This window comes from Ranitomeya variabilis, chromosome 3 (assembly GCF_051348905.1).
Source record: "Ranitomeya variabilis isolate aRanVar5 chromosome 3, aRanVar5.hap1, whole genome shotgun sequence".
NCBI lineage: Eukaryota > Metazoa > Chordata > Amphibia > Anura > Dendrobatidae > Ranitomeya > Ranitomeya variabilis.
Window position 1 is genome coordinate 54037245 of NC_135234.1, and position 21236 is coordinate 54058480.

The 21236-nt window shown below is 43.2% G+C and overlaps 1 protein-coding gene across 16 annotated transcripts in view; it reads left to right on the plus strand.

Annotated features, from left to right (window-relative positions):
• Nucleotides 1–21236, plus strand: part of ROBO2 (roundabout guidance receptor 2) — a 1292543-nt gene that overhangs the window by 687100 nt on the left and 584207 nt on the right. The window contains exon 1 of one of the 16 annotated variants that reach the window (XM_077294059.1): nt 1481–2256. The exons of the other annotated variants lie outside the window; for them this stretch is intronic. Coding sequence (XP_077150174.1) covers nt 2205–2256 — 52 coding nt within the window. The 5' untranslated portion in view covers nt 1481–2204. Of the gene's footprint in view, nt 1–1480; nt 2257–21236 lie in introns of those variants that run through there. 16 annotated transcript variants of the gene reach the window in all.

A 21236-nucleotide genomic window follows, 5' to 3' on the forward strand; every position in this document is an offset into this window, starting at 1 on the left:
TCTCCACTCACAGTCAATATTTGTGGGGGGCTGCCTATCCTTTGGGAATTTTCTCTGAGGCAAGATAGCTTTCCTGTTTCCATCTCTAGGGGTAGTTAGTCCTCCGGCTGTGACGAAGTGTCTAGGGAGTGACAGGAACATCCCACGGCTACTTGTAGTGTTGTGTTAAGCTTAGAAACTGCGGTCAGTACAGGTACCACCTCCTCCAGGGCACGTCCCATGTTGCTCCTAAACCACCAGTTCATAACAGTCTGTGCTCTGTGGATACAGTGTATGTGCTGTGTGGATACAGTGTATGTGCTCTGTGGATACAGTGTATGTGCTGTGTGGATACAGTGTCTGTGCTGTGTGGATACAGTGTATGTGCTGTGTGGATACAGCTGTGTGGATACAGTGTATGTGCTGTGTGGATACAGTGTATGTGCTGTGTGGATACAGTATGTGTGCTGTGTGGATACAGTGTGTGTGCTGTGTGGATACAGTGTATATCCTGTGTGGATACAGTGTGTGTGCTGTGTGGATACAGTGTATGTGCTGTGTGGATACAGTGTATGTGCTGTGTGGATACAGTATGTGTGCTGTGTGGATACAGTGTATGTGCTGTGTGGATACAGTGTGTGTGCTGTGTGGATACAGTGTGTGTGCTGTGTGGATACAGTGTCTGCTGTGTGGATGCAGTGTCTGTGCTGTGTGGATACAGTGTCTGCTGTGTGGATACAGTGCGTGTGCTGTGTGGATACAGTGTCTGTGCTGTGTGGATACAGTGTCTGTGCTGTGTGGATACAGTGCGTGTGGTGTGTGGATACAGTGTCTGTGCTGTGTGGATACAGTGTCTGTGCTGTGTGGATACAGTGTCTGCTGTGTGGATACAGTGTATGTGCTGTGTGGATACAGCTGTGTGGATACAGTGTATGTGCTGTGTGGATACAGTGTATGTGCTGTGTGGATACAGCTGTGTGGATACAGTGTATGTGCTGTGTGGATACAGTGTATGTGCTGTGTGGATACAGTGTATGTGCTGTGTGGATACAGCTGTGTGGATACAGTGTATGTGCTGTGTGGATACAGTGTGTGTGCTGTGTGGATACAGTGTATGTGCTGTGTGGATACAGTGTGTGTGCTGTGTGGATACAGTGTATGTGCTGTGTGGATACAGTGTATGTGCTGTGTGGATACAGTGTATGTGCTGTGTGGATACAGCTGTGTGGATACAGTGTATGTGCTGTGTGGATACAGTGTATGTGCTGTGTGGATACAGTGTATGTGCTGTGTGGATACAGCTGTGTGGATACAGTGTATGTGCTGTGTGGATACAGTGTATGTGCTGTGTGGATACAGTGTATATCCTGTGTGGATACAGTGTATGTGCTGTGTGGATACAGTGTGTGTGCTGTGTGGATACAGTGTATGTGCTGTGTGGATACAGTGTGTGTGCTGTGTGGATACAGTGTATATCCTGTGTGGATACATTATTTGTGCTGTGTCTGTTCTTGCCCATCAGTCTATCTGCAGGATCCCTTGTGGTGATGCTCGGTCCTGTGTGGCTGGATCAGTGGGATCCTGAGGCTGCAGATCACTGGATCTCCCCCCTTCCTTCAGCCTCGCACAGTGAGGTCTCGGCTCCTGTGAACCCTCCTCCTCCTCCTTCCTTCTCCCAGTGTTTGGCTGCAGAGCTGAGGCAGGTCCCACAGTGAGCAGAGCAGTGCCGGCTCTCAGGAGAGGGGACAGGAGGAGAGGGGACAGGAGAGGTGACAGGAGAGGTGACAGGAGGCTCCCAGGCTCCCAGGCTCAGAGCTGCTGCTGACTGACATCTCCGCTGAGTCCTCTCACCGCAGCCGCCGCGCACCTCCATCCCGAGGACCCCGCACAATGCGCGCACCAGGAGGGGACTCAGCCCTGCTCAGCTCTGAGCGCCACCAATCCGTGTGATCGTCTGCAGGGCAAGTTCTGGACCACTTTCTTTACCTCAAGGAGGATCTTTATTTGTGCTCTATCTTGGTGGCAAGGAGAAGGCTCCAGAGATGACCACCTAGGATACAGCATGGTTTGGGCTCTGATGGAGCAGGAAGTACTGAGCAGCTATGGACAGCTTGTCTTACTGAAGAGCATCTCTTGTAGGGAAGAGTAAAGTTTTGGCTGATCCTGCAGTCTTCTCGGGTGGCTTCTATCCCTGGAATTATTTGGATGTCTGTGACTATGTAACTATGGGTCTCCTTGGTCCAGTGCTGCTGTGTGGATTCTTGGGTCAGGTTCTTGGTAAGTGAAGCATCTCTGTTTCTGGCCAGTGCTGGGCATTCCTGAGGTTCCGCACACATGGATGGCATTAGGAGACTTGGAATCACTCACATACCTTGCTTTGTGGCTCTGGGCTGAGGAGATGTTTCCAATAAGCACCCTGTCTTTCCTTAGCCAGAGTACTGAGGATGGAAGATGGGCCAGGTAGTAAGTTTAGTGGGCACCTAAACCACATGAATGCCCCGTTGGGGTGTGTATAGCAGGTCAGGTAGCTGGAGGTCACGTATAGTCCAGAAATGGCTGGCATTGGGGCTGGCACTGGGTACCTGGTGCTGTATATAGACAAACACCCACCCCTCACGATTTGGTTCATGTAGCTGCTGCAGAACCTCTTTAAATAACTTTAATTAAGCATATCCTATATTTTTGATGCGCAAATGAACTTATGTGGGTGCTATAGACCCTCATTAACTACGAGAATGCACATATCTGCCTATACTATGTATTACAGCTCAAATGAACTTGAGGTAGCAGCTGCAGAACCTCTTTAAAAAAAATATAAATACAAAAAATCTGTAAATGGTATAAACTAGATAAATTCACATACCTACATAGTTCAGGTTTTATTATTAATAGCTCTATAATACTTGTTTTTTTCCATAACCAAGAGGTTCTGCAGCAGCTCATGACAATGTATAGACTGTCAGCCATCAGGACATATAGAAGTAGTTCAGTGACATATGAAGGAGCTGTCAGCCGGTCCTCCCTGCACACTGACAGCCTGTGTAATATGTCTGCTGGGGGGAACAGCTCAGTAAGTGGATGGAGTTGGAAAGAAAATCATATTAGTTTCTCCTACAGTGAAAATTATTTTAGGAACAAAAGCCCCGAGCAGCAGCCGGTGCAGCAGCACAAGTCGCCGTCCCTGCACATCTGTATGGCCTTTGTTCCTATACTGCAGCTTATAGGTGCCAGCAGGGCTCCGCTGGTTATCTATGGGGTTCAGAGGGTCTCACATTCTCTACAACTTGTGATTTAGGACTGAGCTGGAGGTCTCCATACCTCCCAGGGGGTCATGAGACGGACTGCACTAATCTCCTAATATTCTGGGTATTTCAGGAGGTAATGGGATCTCACTGGTGTCAATTCTGGTGACAGAAGTCATGTGCGGAAAAGAGCTGAGATTATAGAAATCAGAGGCATGAACTTCTCCAGTGTTGGAATGCACCTATACACTGTACAGGGATGGGCAGGAGGGAGGAAGACATGCTGGTGGAGCAGAGCTGGAGTTGTCAGATGTTGCAGGCTTGAGATTGTCCTATATAGCAGTGCTGAAAGTGTCAAATGCCGAACCCCTGACACTGACATGGCAGAGATGAGTTTGTTATGTGTGGTAGGATTGAATGAACTGTAACAAGTTTTGCTGGATTTAAATTGCCAGATATAGATGAGCTGAATCTGTCAGATAAAGCCGTGCCGAGCTTGTCATCGTGATACTACAAGTTGTTTTCTGTGGCTTTATATAGGCAAATGTGATATAATGAGTTAAATCATAAATTAGGCTAGATAGATAGATAGATAATAGATAAATAATAGATAGATAGATTATAGATAGATGATAGATAGATTATATATAGATAGATAATAGATAGATAGATAGATAGATAGATAGATGATAGATAGATAGATAGATAGATAGATAGATAGATAGATAGATGATAGATAGATAATAGATAGATAGATAGATAGATAGTTGATTGATTGATAGATAGATAGATAGATAGATAGATAGATAGATAGATAGATGATAGATAGATTATATATAGATAGATAATAGATAGATAGATAGATAGATAGATGATAGATAGATAGATAGATAGATAATAGATAGATAGATAGATAGTTGATTGATAGATAGATAGGTAGATAGATGATAGATAGATTATATATAGATAGATAATAGATAGATAGATAGATGATAGATAGATAGATAGATAATAGATAGATAATAGATAGATAGATAGATAGATGATAGATAGATTGATAGATAGATAGATAGATAGATAGATGATAGATAGATAGATGATAGATAGGTATATAATAGATAGATAGATGATAGATAGATAGATAGATAGATAGATAGATAGATAGATAGATAGATGATAGATAGATAATAGATAGATAGATAGATAGATAGATAGATAGATAGATAATAGATAGATGACAGATAGGTGATTGATAGATCGGTAGATAGATGATAGATAGATGATAGATAGATAATAGATAGATAGATAGATAGATAGATAGATAGATTATATATAGATAGATATTAGATAGATAGATAGACAGATAATAGATAGATAGATAATAAATAGATAGATAGATGACAGATATGTGATTGATAGATAGATCGGTAGATAGATAGATGATAGATAGATAATAGATAGATAATAGATAGGTAATAGATAGATAATAGTTGGATAGATAGATAGATAGATGATAGATAGATAATAGATAGATAATAGATAGGTAGATAGATAGATGATAGATAGATAATAGATAGATGATAGATAGATAATAGATAGGTAGATAATCGATAGATAGATAGATGATAGATAGATAGATGATAGATGATAGATGATAGATGATAGATGATAGATAATAGATAGGTAATAGATAGATAGATAGATAGATAGAATACAGATGATAGATAGATAGATAGATAGATAGATAGATAGATAGATAGATAGATAGATAGATAGATAGAGCATATGGAGCACAGATTTAGGACTCAGTGTGTTCCTGGATTCCTATATGCCGTCTCCACCTCCTGACTGTAATAGGTGAATGTGATATATACAGCGCTGCCTTAGTACTATAAAGCACACAAGTAATAGATGGGTAATAATCTCACATTACTCCCACGTGGTTGGCACGTCCCTTAGAAGACTAGACTGGGTCTGATGATGACCACAAACAATGTGGCGTCTGTATCACATCATACATGCATGTTACATGTATCTGGTCCTCTCTGAATAAAAAAGAACAAACCTGCCTTACATGGGACTGGGATGTGGTGATAAAGGTTACTGGTCTGGTGCCAAGCTAGTATCCGTGAGTTTTTGGAGGTCACCAATGACACGGCCATATCGTGATGGGTCAGTATGGAGGTGTCGTGCTGGCCCTGACACGTAGACATACAAGCTGGGTATATCCGTGTGTTCTGGGTATATCCGTGTGTTCTGGGTATATCCGTGTGTTCTGGGTATATCCGTGTGTTCTGGGTATATCCGTGTGTTCTGGGTATATCCGTGTGTTCTGGGTATATCCGTGTGTTCTGGGTATATCCGTGTGTTCTGGGTATATCCGTGGGTTCTGGGTATATCCGTGGGTTCTGGGTATATCCGTGTGTTCTGGGTATATCCGTGTGTTCTGGGTATATCCGTGTGTTCTGGGTATATCCGTGGGTTCTGGGTATATCCGTGTGTTCTGGGTATATCCGTGTGTTCTGGGTATATCCATGTGTTCTGGGTATATCCGTGTGTTCTGGGTATATCCGTGTGTTCTGGGTATATCCGTGTGTTCTGGGTATATCCGTGTGTTCTGGGTATATCCGTGTGTTCTGGGTATATCCGTGTGTTCTGGGTATATCCGTGGGTTCTGGGTATATCCGTGTGTTCTGGGTATATCCGTGTGTTCTGGGTATATCCGTGTGTTCTGGGTATATCCGTGGGTTCTGGGTATATCCGTGTGTTCTGGGTATATCCGTGTGTTCTGGGTATATCCGTGTGTTCTGGGTATATCCGTGTGTTCTGGGTATATCCGTGTGTTCTGGGTATATCCGTGTGTTCTGGGTATATCCGTGTGTTCTGGGTATGGCCGGAGCATCCAGAGGAGATGACGACTACAGCAGAGGTGATCCCTGATTGCTCAAAGCTTCATTTATGGATGAGATCAAGGCATGTTTGTACATTGAGTCAATAGGAATCCCAGCCTGCTGTTATACTTTAATTATCAAGTTCAGAAACGTAAACACTGGATTCATTCTCCGAATACTTGGAGGTGGGACTTTTATGTGATCATTATTGTTCATTGTGTCACATTCCGGATTCGTGGATTGGAGGACGCTGACACATGGCACCTTACTAAGACGGCTATTGTTTAGGAGCACACATGACTCAAGAGTAATGGGCCTGGGGCACATTCTGTGTGGAGCTGATCACAACTGTAAGCTGTGGACCCTTGGGTGTGTGGCCGGGGTCCACCATGGCCAGTGACAGGAGAGTGCTGAGCTGTGAATGAAGGGTGGTCCATGTGCCCGGCAGTGATAGACCCCCATAGATCACCAGGTCCCTCATGTGTTGTCACAGCCTAGAAACTTGGAGGATGCCTTTCTGTTGGCCAGGAAGAACTACTGTATGGATCCTGGAAATAATGACTTTACCTGACTCTGCTGGAGAATTAAACACTACAGAATGTGCGGGACCAGAGTAGTTACAAGAATGAGTAGAAGTTAAAAAACTTATTCATCCAACAGGGAAACCCCCATTAATTAGCTATGAGGAACAGATCACAAAATGAGCGTAAAATACACAGAAATATATGTAAAGTGTAAAATAGAGAAAAGAATAATGGACTGAAATACAAAGTTAGGTACATAATACATTATTCGCATGGGAAAGCTAAAAAGATAGTAATTTCAAGAAAGAAGTAACGGAATACATGATGAGAACAGTGGCGTAACTTTAAACTCATGGGCCCTGATGCGAAAGCTCCAATGGGGCCCCCAAATATTTAACGTTTTTAATAGCATTAGTCTTTTTCTATAGGCCAAGTGGACTTTTAGGGCCCCCTAGGCTCCAGGACCCGGGTGTGATTGCAGCCCGTGCACCTGTTGTAGTTACACCCCTGGATGAGAATATTTGGACCGTTTTTCTCAGGTGTGGAGAAACCGGTCACATAACCCAACCGTAGGCTTGGGCCACTACTTCTTGACTTGCCGTCTCATAATGTTCCCCGCCAGTATCGAGTATTCCTGTATTTCGGATGTACAGTACTGTCTAGTCTATGACCACAATAATCTCACGCCACAGGCACTGGTAGAGCGCCCCCTCTGTTCTCACCCTCACATCATGTGTCCTTCTCAGTCACGTAACCCAACCGTAGGCTCGGGCCACTACTTCTTGACTTGCCATCTCATAATGTTCCCTGCCAGTATCGGGTATTCCTGTATTTCAGATGTACGGTACTGTCTAGCCTATGACCTCTATAAGCTGAGATCTCACACCTCAGGCACTGGTAGAGCGCCCCCTCTGTTCTCACCCTCACATCATGTGTCCTTCTCAGTCACGTAACCCAACCGTAGGCTCGGGCCACTACTTCTTGACTTGCCATCTCATAATGTTCCTGCCAGTATCGAGTATTCCTGTATTTCGGATGTACAGTACTGTCTAGTCTATGACCACAATAATCTCACACCTCAGGCACTGGTAGAGCGCCCCCTCTGTTCTCACCCTCACATCATGTGTCCTTCTCAGTCACGTAACCCAACCGTAGGCTCGGGCCACTACTTCTTGACTTGCCATCTCATAACGTTCCCCACCAGTATCGAGTATTCCTGTATTTCGGATGCACAGTACTGTCTAGTCTATGACCTCTATAAGCTGAGATCTCACACCTCAGGCACTGGTAGAGCGCCCCCTCTGTTCTCACCCTCACATCATGTGTCCTTCTCAGTCACGTAACCCAACCGTAGGCTCGGGCCACTACTTCTTGACTTGCCATCTCATAATGTTCCTGCCAGTATCGAGTATTCCCGTAATTCGGATGCACAGTACTGTCTAGTCTATGACCTCTATAAGCTGAGATCTCACACCTCAGGCACTGGTAGAGCGCCCCCTCTGTTCTCACCCTCACATCATGTGTCCTTCTCCCTTGCAGGCAGCTTTACCTTAGCTGCCCTGTAGACCTCAGCCAGACATTGAGCTCCTTCATGTTGTTAGGTCATGGCAGGCGATAATAGGTGTAATGCATATTATATTATTCATGACTGGATGAGTCGATCGTCTCTCACACTGATGGATTGAGCTTTCCTGGGTCTCCTTTCTATTAGATACATTCATTAATGTTACGGCATGTTGTAGTGGTTGTGACCATAGCATATTGGTCCAGCACTGTGCAATGTATGGGAAGCCCTTCCTGATGATAACCATTTGGATGCCTGTTGTGGGTTATGGATACGACCACATGAATATATCTCGCCTCCCACCATGTGCCAAGGTTGGATAAACTTTCAGGCCTCATTCAAACAGTATTGTACAAGTTGCATAGGGTATCTGAAAAGTCCAAAAAAATGGATGTAGTCAAATATTGTAGAGCTAAGATTGTAATTCAACTCCACTCGTTGTGTTAGCATGGTTCTTTAAGTGGATTTTTGCATAAGATTGTAAACCTATGAGGCAACTGAGCAGGAGCAGATCTGCAGTACCCAGGAATGGCCACTACACAGTGCACGGCGCTGTGCCATTCTGGCTCAGCTCACTATTTCTATTCCGAGCTGATTGTGGGGGAGGCAGGTGTTGGACTCCACCAATCTGACATTATTAACGTACAAGTCACAAAGACAAACCCATTAATCCAGGCCATTACCTATGGACATAAATGGCTGAGACGGGTATACCCCTTTAAGTTATGCTGCTGCCTTTAGGCCTCATACACATGATATTGCTGACTTGTACAGAGCCGTAATCCGATATTACTATACTATTCTCCCGTATAACTCAGCACGGTGACACATTCCATCACATACTGTATACAGAGGGATATTCTATGGAAACTCATTTCTGATTATATTCTTCATTGCCTTATTTCTCCTCCTAAACACTGCTGCAGTGCTGGTTCGGTAAAAAGTTTAACCTCTTGGAGAAGCTGCTTTCAACTGCTGCTCATCAACATCAGTGTACTACAAACATGTAGTCTGTGTGTGGAACTTTCCCAAACTGATCTCCACCCTTTATACAGAAGGCAAAATCCTGTACCTAAACTGAAAATACGGGATCTTTGCTGGGCAGCAGTTCAAAGGACCTTCTAAAGGAGCATGAATTGGGAATTTAAGAAGCTCAGCAGCATAGAGCTTGGGAGATAAGGAAAACAGAATAAGGTAAGGAAGAAAAGTACAAAAAATCATAACTTTACACTGCCAGAAAGAGGAAATAATATAATAATAATAATAATGTATTATTTCTTTAATCATAATTATTACAGTTTAGAAAGGATGTAGCTAGTGATGAGGGTATCGATTTACGGAGAATCGACTTTGAGTCCATGTGACTTTGAGCACTTTGAGATTCGATGTGTAAAAAAAATGTCGGATTACCGTACGTTGTACAGGGGTGACCAGTACCGGGGTACACAGAGACCAGTGGGTCACACACAGGACTTTTTTAGTTTAAGGCTAAGAGGATTATTCAGATCATATTAAAGCTACGGTAATTTTTCTCTTTCTTTCCCCCAAAACTGAAAACTCAGTGTTATATATGTATTATCTGAGCAATTTGGAGCTTTGCGACTTGCAGCAAATTACTTTGACTCCAATCAAACATTTTAGGGAAAAATTTGGCAAATTTGAATTCTGATCTGCTGATCTCTAGATGCAGCTACAATTGATTAATAACAAGTTCAGCTCTGCTACATCTGTATTTATCAGCCCGATTATGATGAATAATCATGGCGGTTCCTTTCGCACTTAGTGATTGTTGACAGCTACGGTTTATAAGAAAAAAGTGGTGGAAGTAATTGATTTCTACAAGGTTTCCCCCCGTCTTTCAAACATTCATCAGGAAAGAAAACAAATCAGGTCGAGTTCACGCAAGAACTATAAGCAAAAGTTTCCCTGAGCGAGCGGCGCACGTATGGCGAAACCTGAAGGAAGTGAGCGATTCCGGCAATCAGAGCTCGCCGCCTCGTTCTTCCCCAGGTTCCCATACACTGCTACTCATTAGATCGTGAAGCAGAGCCGCAACCAGAAACTACATCATTTTATGATCTCCATCTTTCTTCTCTCGCCTTTCCCTTTTATTTCCATTGCTTTGTTCTGCTGCGTTTTCCCAAAATGGAAAGAGCCCCGTTGTCATCCGCCAGCGCTTATTACTGATATTAATAATTGATCAGCGCTCCGCATGTACACATAGATCTACTTAGTATGTTCATTAATATTTATCCTCGCAGCGGAGTGACAGCCAGCAAACAACTAGTCTGAAATGGAAAAAAAAAAATAAAATAGGCCAGGCTTCAAAGAGAATATGAGAAGACGTCGCCCGTACACAGATGTAGCAGAGCTGGATGTGTCAGATCTAGCAGAGGGCGATGACAAAGAATCTAGAGTTTTACAAAGACCTGCATAATTTTACCTCTGTGCACAATCCGTGCAGCCCCTGAGCAAGAGACTAATACACAGATGTAGCAGAGCTGGCAGGGCTCTATGTGATCCGGAGAGAGCCCAGGATCGGGGGCCTGTGATAAACCTACTCTATTATCTTACCTCTGTGGCCTCCATACACAGATGTATCAGGGCTACATTAGCTGGGCTTTGTGCCCCTAGAATCTGGAATTTTACATAGGACTGCTTGCAAATATTCGACATTACTTTAGCTCACCGTAATGACTTATTCCCCTCTGCTATATTATTTTTTAATGCTGTGCACAAACAGTTGTCACAAATGCACTGGTGTAGCAGACTGGGTTTGTCGGATCTAAGGATATAAGCAATAATCTGTTATTTTACATAGGACTGTTATTTCTGCAGCTCAAAAGCAACCTGCCTTTATACAGAGGAAGCAGTGCTGAGCTTCCAGATCCAGCAAAGGTTTGTTGTAACAGAAGAAATCTGGACATTTTATTAAAAGAAAGCATGTAACACCTAGATGACAAATTCAACTCTGCTACATTATTATAATTTAGTGAGTGAAATCAATACAGTCCCTGAGCAAGTTGCAAGCAAACAGATATAGCAGAGCTAAGAGAGGTTTGTGTCTGTGGGATTTGGCATAGAACCTGGAGCTTTACATAGGACTGCTGTTAGACCTATAGTGGGGTCCTTAAAGTGGGCTTGGCACTTGCCATTAGAGGGAATCTGTCAGCAGATGTTTTCTATGTAATCTGAAGACAGCAGGAGATAGAGGCCGAGACACTGAATTCATGGATGTGACACTTATCAATCGGCTGTTCACTAGGAGATTATCATTACCAGGTCTTGTGCTCACAGGCCTGCTATACTGACCACGCCCCCTACTGTGATAAGCAGCTCACTGTGTATAGACAATGTACATAGAGAGCTGGTGTGGGCGGGGTTAGCTTTCTCAGCTCTGCTACATACTTCATCTGCAATCTCTGCTGCACACAGTAAACTAAGTGATACATCGTTAAAGGGTCTCTTTTCCTACATTATGCTGCTCTAAGTTGAGGCAGCAAAAACCCTTTCATATATTATTAATTATTAATATATTAATAATAATTATTTATGATTAGTTTATTACATTATATATTATTATATTAATGATTATTAATATATTATTTATTGTTAATATATTAATGATTGTTATTATGTATTAATATATCAGTACATTAAGTATTATTATACATTATTATATTAATTCTTACTATATATTATTATGTTAATTATTGTTAATATAATATTTATTGTTTTACTTGGAATAAATGCCGCCTTTTTCCTTAATACTGTGTTTTTTTTGTCCCTGCTTCTCTGCATTCCTGAGATATAGACCCCTCTTCCCTATATGTAAATCTAATCTTTCTTTTTTTAAGCCAAGTAGGCGTGGCCCTTATTCCTCTCCTGAGGACAACGCCCAGTTGGCTAAAACAAAAATAGATTTATATCCAAGAAAGAGGTCATATCTCAGGAACGGAGAGGCGCAAGGTAAAAAAAAAGGAATGCAGAATTCGGGGGAACAGGGGCATTTAAATATACCAGGGAAACATGACACAATTAGATTCCGCTACATTTGGAACTATTAGTGATTTATGTATTTTGTAGTAATTTGTGTGATTGTGTCCTGATATTAACCCCCTGACGCGCGGCTATCGCAGATCGGCCATCTTGACGCCTGTCACCTGCCTGGCCGGAAAGTTACCCAGAGGCGGCTGCCTTCCTGTCCGGGCGGGCGGTGGCATTAATGATCCGTATTGCTCATTCTCGCCTCTGAAGGTTTCATGTCCCCCCGGCCTGTGCTTGCCCAGCCTGCACTTCACCACGCCGTGCCTCTGCCTGTTGTGGGGTATCGGATTTGCCTGGTTTGGTAATTAGGCCAAGCACGTACCACAGTGCCGCTATCTTCCTCCAGCAAGGAGATGCTCTATTCCCAGATAGCCCCATTTCTTCCTATGGCTCGGTGCCATGTTCCTGATTGATGCCGCCCCATAGAATAAACAATTAGGGCCTGGGCTTTATTGCTGCGTTTTCCTTGCAGTCTGCTCCGGAGATTGGGGCCTTATGGAGAAATCTTTCTTTAGCGGGTGTTAAGAACGTGCCGCAGATTTGGACGGTAGCCAGGAGTGAGCTGGGCGCGGAGTTTAGCAGGGTTAAACTGGTGGCAGCCTGGCACCGCTGTGCTTATGTCCTGATCTGTTGGCTGCCTAATTTATGGGGTCGGGCGAGGAAAATGTCAGGAATCACCAGCTATTTGTGTGGGTTATGGAGGGAAGGCAGTCTGAGCGTTTGAGTAGATAAATGTTATAAACCCAAAGTAGCTTGGGTCTTAATAAAGAACTTCAACTGGAACCTAGAATTCATCCTTTGTTAAAAAAAAAATGAAAAAGCTTAAAACTAATGACAACAGGAGGGGGCAGTATTTGCTAGTCGAGATCCGGTGAATCGGACCAGCTGCAACTGGGGTGTTCAATGGCTGTTGCAAGGGATCACTGCTAGGGGGCGCCTCACAGACTGTGGACATCCTTGGAAGGTCAGATTATGGGGTTAAATATCTACTTTAAAGGGGATATTGTAATAAAATTATTTTCATATCAAAACTCTGCATCTGTCCTTCATGGTTATGCAACAAATCGAGGGTACTGGGTGAAATCAGTCTCCTTCCCCTTCTGGCAGTTAAGAATATAGTCCATTATTGTTTTTTTTTTTGCAGAAGGAGCCTACTCAGCTACTTTCTTGCTACTTTAGAGGCTATGATCCTTACCAGAAAAGAAGCTGAGGTCGGGTGGAGAACCTCAGGCCAAAGGGCCGCTCACATCACTCAATGACCTTTTATCCGGCCTCTCGAGCAGATTTCTGGGGACCGCAGTATTTGGGCCCACAGCCGTGTTTTGAGGGCCACCAACCCATTAATTTCTTCTAGCGCATTGAGAATGCGCACGCAGTGTTCACTACTGAGCACTGTGGCGTGTGCAACAAAAGATTACGTCGTGACACCAGTGCCAGCCTCAGGATGTACCTTGTGGGCGGAGTTAGCTCTCCACTTGGACGGCCCCCGAAGGACGGTATAAATATCCAAATAGCCCTAGGCAGGTAGAAAATGCCCCATCCCTGTATTATTGGCAGAAAGTAAAATTCCCCACCCCTGTTTTAGAGCCTTAGAATCTACAGCTGGGGGAAAAATCAGAGAGCAATTCACGTAATTGGAGAGATCACGGTACCTGGGCTGCGCTTGTAGAAATGAAGAATCCTCGATTGGTATAAAATGAAGATTTTTTCTACACCAACGTGGCGCTGTACTGGAGCCTTTTTCATGGTAAAAAAAAACTATTTTTGAAAACTGAGTGGAAAGAAGTTGATGTAAAAAAGCCCTTCATTTTATACCATAGATGATTCGTAATTTCTACAAGCGCAGCCCAGGTACCGTGATCTCTCCACTAAGGTGACGTAGCAGCAATGCAGAGCAGAACGCCATTTCTAAGAGTTACCCTGCAGGGAGATTGGCTGAACACGTACAGTATCTCCTCCGCTTTAATGGTGGTGCAAAGTGCTACCCACTACTAACTCTAGGTGGCGCTATACTATGTCCTCTTTTATGAATGATGCCGTTGATATGCTAGTTAATGGTAGGGCAACCCCTTTATTATTCATATATGCATAAGACCTCCTCTTGGCAGCCCCCCTTGTGCAGGAGAGTATTGGAAGCAGCAGTGCGTTTTCTTCTGTTTCCTCTACAATTTACAGGATACTCTGTTCTAAAAAATGTATAGCAAACAGAGTAATGCTATTTCCTTTTATTTCCTTTTTTATACATCAAATTTGTCTTTCTATCGTTCAGATCCGACTACTGCCATGTGCTTCATTAAACGTCTCTCAGGAGTGGAAGTCACGTGACAGGAAGTCCCACCCCTGAGTAAGAAAAATAAGATGAAGAAAGGGACAAGTTGAATATGAGAAATTGTCTTAATTCTCAATGAAAATGTTATGAGATACTATTATGTAATATCTGCTTTAAATGGAATCTGTCAGCAGGTTCTTGCTGTGCAGCAAGATGTAGGGGCAGAGACCCTGATTCCAGTGATGTGTCACTTACTCGAATTCTGTTTCCATATAATCAGTGTTTTATTAGCAGGAGATTATCACTACAGGACTTGTTGTCTCATGCTTTCTGGTCCAACCACGCCCCCAGCACTGATTGGCAGCTTATTGTCACTAAACAGTGAGCACAGAAAGCAGCCAATCAGTGCTGTGGGCGGGGTTATACACAGCTCAGCATTCCGTGCTCTGCTAGATCTATAGCTGAGAAAACAGGGATTGTACCACAACTGCTTCACCCAGTAAACTAAGTGACACATCACTGCAATCGGGGTATCGGCTGCTACATCATGCTGCTGTCAGATTACACAGCAAAAACTTGCTGACAGATTCTTTTGAAATATTCACTGACATAATGATAGTCCCAAACCTGAGTGAATACAGGACACCACTTTAAAAAAAAGTTTTAGACAAAAGAAGACATGGCTGCTTGCTCACTCAATAGCACCACACCTGGATGTGCCTGGTATTGCAGCTCCATGGAATACTCTACACAACCTGTAGACAAGGGTGGCGCTGTTTTTGGTAGAACACATCCCTGTTATGTCTGTAGTAGATAACAGAGAGCGATAGTTTGGGATGATAAGCATGTTTTTTTTTTCTTTCTCCACTTTGTCCCTCACATCCGAATACTTACATATTCAGACCTATTGATGCATTACCTTCTTATTACAGCCATTACTGTAATCTCACGAAAATATGGATCGTTTTCATAAATCTTTTTTTTTTTTTTCCAGAGTGATTTCCTTTTTGAAATTGCGCAGGTTTTATCGTCTATGGTATTTTTGCAGTCTGGCGCGTTCTCACAATAGCGGCGCCATCACATATTCAACCTTGAGGTCACCTCTAAAGTAGAGAAATTTGATGAAAACGGATAATGGTAAAATAAATGCGCTGCTGAACAGAGATCTATCAGTAAGTGTGCCGCGTAGGAAGAGAGCCTGCGACATAAAAGACTTCTCCGAGAGACAATAATGATGAGAAGATGTGTCATTTCATGCACATACCGGTCACCTGGAATGGAAGACAAGACCTGCGATCACTGGGGGGGGGGGGGGCAGCGTTCATGCCTGGCATCCAAAGTGACTGATAACATACTGTAGAACAGTCAAGTACTTTTTTTTTATAGCGTCACCATATTCCCCGGATTAGTCCTTGTCCCCGGCGGGCTCATGGTCGGATCTTCTCGGGCATGTATGCAGGGCTCATGGTCGGATCTTCTCGGGCATGCATACAATCACACATGCATGATAAGGAAAGTTTAATGGGAAGATTTGAGAGGGGGCGAGAAAGTATAGACAATATGGAAAGAACATGCACATGTTGGGTTTTCGAAGAGTTGAGCCCACAGTCCCGGTACAGCATGAGACTAATGTGACCATCATACCATAGAGATGTGACAGCTCGAAACTAGAGAAGAGCAAACTCAAACTTAAAAGTTCAGGGTTCGTACAGGATAGTTAGTGTCCGGCGCTAAACACCGAACTTCTCCCTGAACTCCATTGTACAGAGAGTTCTGGTCGCCATTCTTTTCAATGGGATTCAGGTTCTGGTTCAGGTTCTGGTCAGTTCTGGTACCCGAACTGAACTTTGGAATAATAATCGGGTTGGGTACCAGAACCTGAACCCATCTGCTGATCCCTACTCAGAACCACTTTACAGTGTAAGCCAATAGGAAAAGCAGCCGAGAATGGTTCAATATACTTGTGTCTACGACTCTCTCCATTAATCCTTATAGGATTTACATCAAATAGTCATCCATCAGCGCCACCCATCAAGCATTCAGAAAAGAAAAAGGGAGACAAGCGTCCATCGGGTAATATTTTAAACGTGAAATCAGGTTGTGAGGGGGGTTGGTCATCTGATTGGGTGGCGTACGTCACAACTCCAATAAATGCCCCTAAATTATTCTGCTGCTGCACTCACCTCTGCAGATAGACGAGGATCTTCTGTACGTAGATTGAGGAGAAGTAGGAGATAGACGTTCTGGTTGACCAAGCTGCTGTGAAAAAGGAGTAGTTCCACGTGTCGTAATACTTCAAGTAGCTTTTATTAACGCGTTTCAGGCTCCTCAAAACTGAACTGCACTCACTATAGTTGTTTACATGTAGTTCAGTGTTAAGGAAAAGGTTCGGTAGGAACCTAAAACACGGCAGTAAAAACTACTTGAAGTATTCACTGACGTGGAACTACTCCTTTTTCATAGAAGCTCCATAGACCAGAATGTATTTCTCCTACTTCTCCTTAACCTAACATACATTCATCACATATCCTACAGAAAGAAAAATAAATGTCTTTCACTTACATATCCAGCAATGAGTGGAATCCATTAGAGTCATAGATTGTTAGAGTTGGAAGGGACCTCCAGGGTCATCTGGTCCAACCCCCTGTTCATGCCGGATTCACTAAATCCTCACTAAACCATCCCAGACAGATGTCTGTCCAGTCTCTGTTTGAAGACTTCCATTGAAGGAGAACTCACCACCTCTCGTGGCAGCCTGTTCCACTCATTGATCATCCTCACTGTCAAAAGTTTTTTCTAATATCTAATCTGTATCTTCACCCTTTCAGTTTCATTCCATTGCCTCTCGTGTTTCCATGTGCAAATGAGAATAATGATGATCCCTCTACACTGTGACAGCCCTTCAGATACTTGTATACAGCAATTAAGTCTCCTCTTAGCCTTCTTTTTTGCAAGCTAAACATTCCCAAATCCTGTAAACGTTCCTCACAGGACATGGTTTGCAGACCGGTCACCATTCTGGTCGCTCTTCTCTGAACTTGCCCAGTTTGTTGATGTCTTTTTTAAATGTGGTGCCCAGAACTGAACACAATATTCCAGATGAGGTCTGACCAAGGAGGAGTAGAGGGGGATAACTACTTCATGTGATCAAGACTCTATGCTTCTCTTAAAACATCCCCGAACTGTACCTTTTTTGCTGCTGCATCACACTGTTGACTCACGTGTGATCTATTAGTATACAAAGTCTTGTTCACACATGCTGTTTCTTAGTTCTATTCTTCCCACTCTGTAGATGTCATTCTCATTTTTCTTACCCAGATGTAGAATCTTGCATTTCCCCATGGTAAATACCGTTCTATTAGTTGCTAAATTAAATTGTTATAAACTGTATTCAGACGTTTCTTCATCAAATTGGTTTCTGAAGAACTGGACAATTTGGTTGCCATCACAGTCTCAGTAAGTCTAATCTATCCTTCCTTACCTTGCACTTTCTTTTCCAGCGTTAAAAAAATGAATTTGTGATACTTTATCGGACGCTGTTTCTGCTATATGTGCCACTAAGTGGCAGCCATGTGGTTGTAATATGAATTGCAATCTGCTTTTCTGCTTTACTAGCATTTCACGATAATGTATTATTGGAGCCCTTGATGAAGTTTGCGGAAAGTTAAGCATGGACACATCTGTAGCAATATTTGACCCAATAATAAGGCAAACTTACCATTTTGGCATCTGGGAATGCTACTATAGGTAAAAGGGTGATTTCCAGGAATATGAATTGATACCCTTGACCTAAATATTAATTGTTATCCACACGATCATCACAACATAGGGGCCACAGTGATTGCTGCAGCCATCAGCTCGTATTTCTGGAAAACCTATTTACCAAATTTTGTTGGAGTGGTAATGGCCGCAATATTGGTTGTAATGCAATTGTCTATAAAGTCTATATGTAGGATTTCCATAAGGGCAGGTGCACATGGCTGTCTGTTCTCTCATCCGAGAGAATCGGGATGATTATACAATTCACACTCTCATCGGAGTCTGATCATAGTGTGCTCTGATTTTCACAAATGAGAAGATGGAGGAAAAAATGTCTCCATCTTCTCCATTGTGCATTTACTCATTGACTTGCATGGTTTGGTGCAATCTGAATATGGGATCAAACATGGGCACGCAATGATTTTTTCCTTGGACAGACTAATGGCCCCATAGACTAACATTGGTCCGAGTGAGATCCGATGTTTTGTCAGATCGCACTAAGATCAAATATATCATCATCGATGTTATCATCGATCATGTGCACCTGCCCTAAGGAGGATAGTTATCATAGGCTGGACTCTCCCTCTAATATCATGCACATGTACTATAACAGCAGATGTGCCCTGCGCTATGTACTTCTCTATGGGGCATTTCACCTGCTCGCTCGCTTTGTCTTGTTTGCATTGTATTGCTGGAGAATAATCATCCTGTATTTGACCTTGTTGATAAAATCTTCCTGCACACAATACAAATCCATATGAACAAAGCTTGGGATGTTTGCACATGCTGAGGATGAAGATGTGTATATGGTGTGTGACCTTTCAGCATGGCTCGCCTCCGTGTTTACGAGCCCGGCGTACCTGTTACTCTTCCTTGCCTCCCTGCCAAACAGGTTTTTCACTAGTAAATTCCCTGTGCATCAGGTGCTGTAATGCGTAAACATCGGGCTCCCCCGTGGCTACTACCGAGCTTGGCATGAAAGACCTCACTGTAACACGTGAAGAAAAGCCATAGTGATAGCAAGTCATGTAGAAGACACCGTTAACCCATGCCTTGCTAGCACCGTCTGCAGAGCAGCACAATGAGGGTCATTTATTAGACTATTGCGTATTGTAAACTTCTTCTGTTTGTTTTCTGTTTCCGAACTGTAAACGGTTACTTGCTGTCAGCACGGCCGCCATCGGAAACTTCTGGGCCGCGTACAGTCATATAGCCAGGGCTTCCTCCATCATCAGAAAACAAATTCTAAAATTGGTATTTCATAGATTAAATGGGAACTGTACTTTCAAAAACTTTTTATAAGGGCGGGTGCAGACGGCCGCGTATTCTCTCATCTGATGCAAATCGCACTCTGATTGGAGTGTGATCATAGTCGGATCTGGTTTTCACGAATGAAAAAAAAATATTCTCCTCCGTTCTCTCAGTCCGTGGAAATCGGACTGCACTCGGAAGCCATCCGAGTGCAGTTCAACGGTTTAATTGGGACATACAGCAACTTTTTACTCGGACAGATGCGAAACGTCTCATTAATCCGAGTGTGATCCAATGTTTTATCAGATCACACACACTTTCGTCTGTATGAGTCCCAAGTCTTTACAATCAAGATATTTTATTAAATATAATATCAGAGGAGCCGGCTTCTCGTGCTATATTTCCATCTCCGGCAGCTATATATAGGAGATATTCACGTGAGAATGGGCTCATGTAACCATTGCATCAGCGATTTGGGGGCAATTATAGATTTTTTTCCGCTCAGGATTCGTATGTAGCCACAACTAGAAACAGAAGGCTCCACAACTAGTGTTTAGGATGAGCACTATGGAGGCTGAGGTCTGTACATGGAGTTTTATGTTCCTCCATATTTGTAAATATTGGCGTCACATCTCTTCCATTACATTGTAGCCTCTTCCGGCACACGATGTCTATGACCTGCTAGATACATAGTAGCTGATCAATGCCTGTCCATAGCTGTTGGGTAAGACGTGCAGTCCTGGCCTCTTTTCTGTTACATATGAAATGCAGACGATTGCAGATTGTGTTTGTCCGTGTGGTTTTTTTGTCCAGTTAAGATGACGGAACGATCAAAGGAAATGGAAAGATTTTGCATGGAAACAATTTCACATTAAGCAATTAGAAAATTCCGGGACGATTCTTCTGATCTAAAATGAACTTATTATGGATGAAAAGGACGATTATTTTTAGCTGCATCAGTAAGTGCGCAAGCACCGGGCCCTGCGCCACCCCGACCGTGCCCTCAGCCCGCTATTGTATATGTCTGCTCATGTCCGGGACACGCTGTTTGTTATTACAAATGGTCCTTGACAGATCATTATGATTACACTTGTAGCAAGCGTTTCCCAGTAATTGCCCTAGAATCTCTGTGCTGGGGAATGCTAGATAATCCGGACTATTTATGGGGTCCGGAATGACCCTTCTCTATTGCCTGGAATCTCAGGATATACTTCTGTTACCCATAACTTTCCCTTTCTGATATTGTAGAATAGATGAGAAAAGTTACAAGAAAACGATATCATTGAGTTCCAAACTGTAGAACGCTCATCTTATCCCACTCTGGAGCATCTCCGAAATGTGCAGAAAATCTTCTCTGGCGGTCCGGTCCACAGGGCAAAAGTTCTAATTATTGGGAAGTATGGAACCTGTAAAGTTCAGCTCTCTCTCCTGTGTATAGGGAGCAATGTGGGCGTCCATGAAAAGTGTGCATGTTACGATAGCGTCTCTCACCCCTCTCTGGGGGACCGGACATTACCTGGACAGTCTGTTGATCTCGAAGTGTGCTATGTAGCGCTGCTTTCCCCCTGTTATAATAAAGCAGGGAAACAGAACATATGCTGCTTAATGTCCTCAAAGATATAAGGGAATCTGTCACCAGGTTTCTGCTATGTAATCTGATGTAGGGACAGAGACCCTGATTCCAGAGATGTATCACTTAGTTTACTGGGT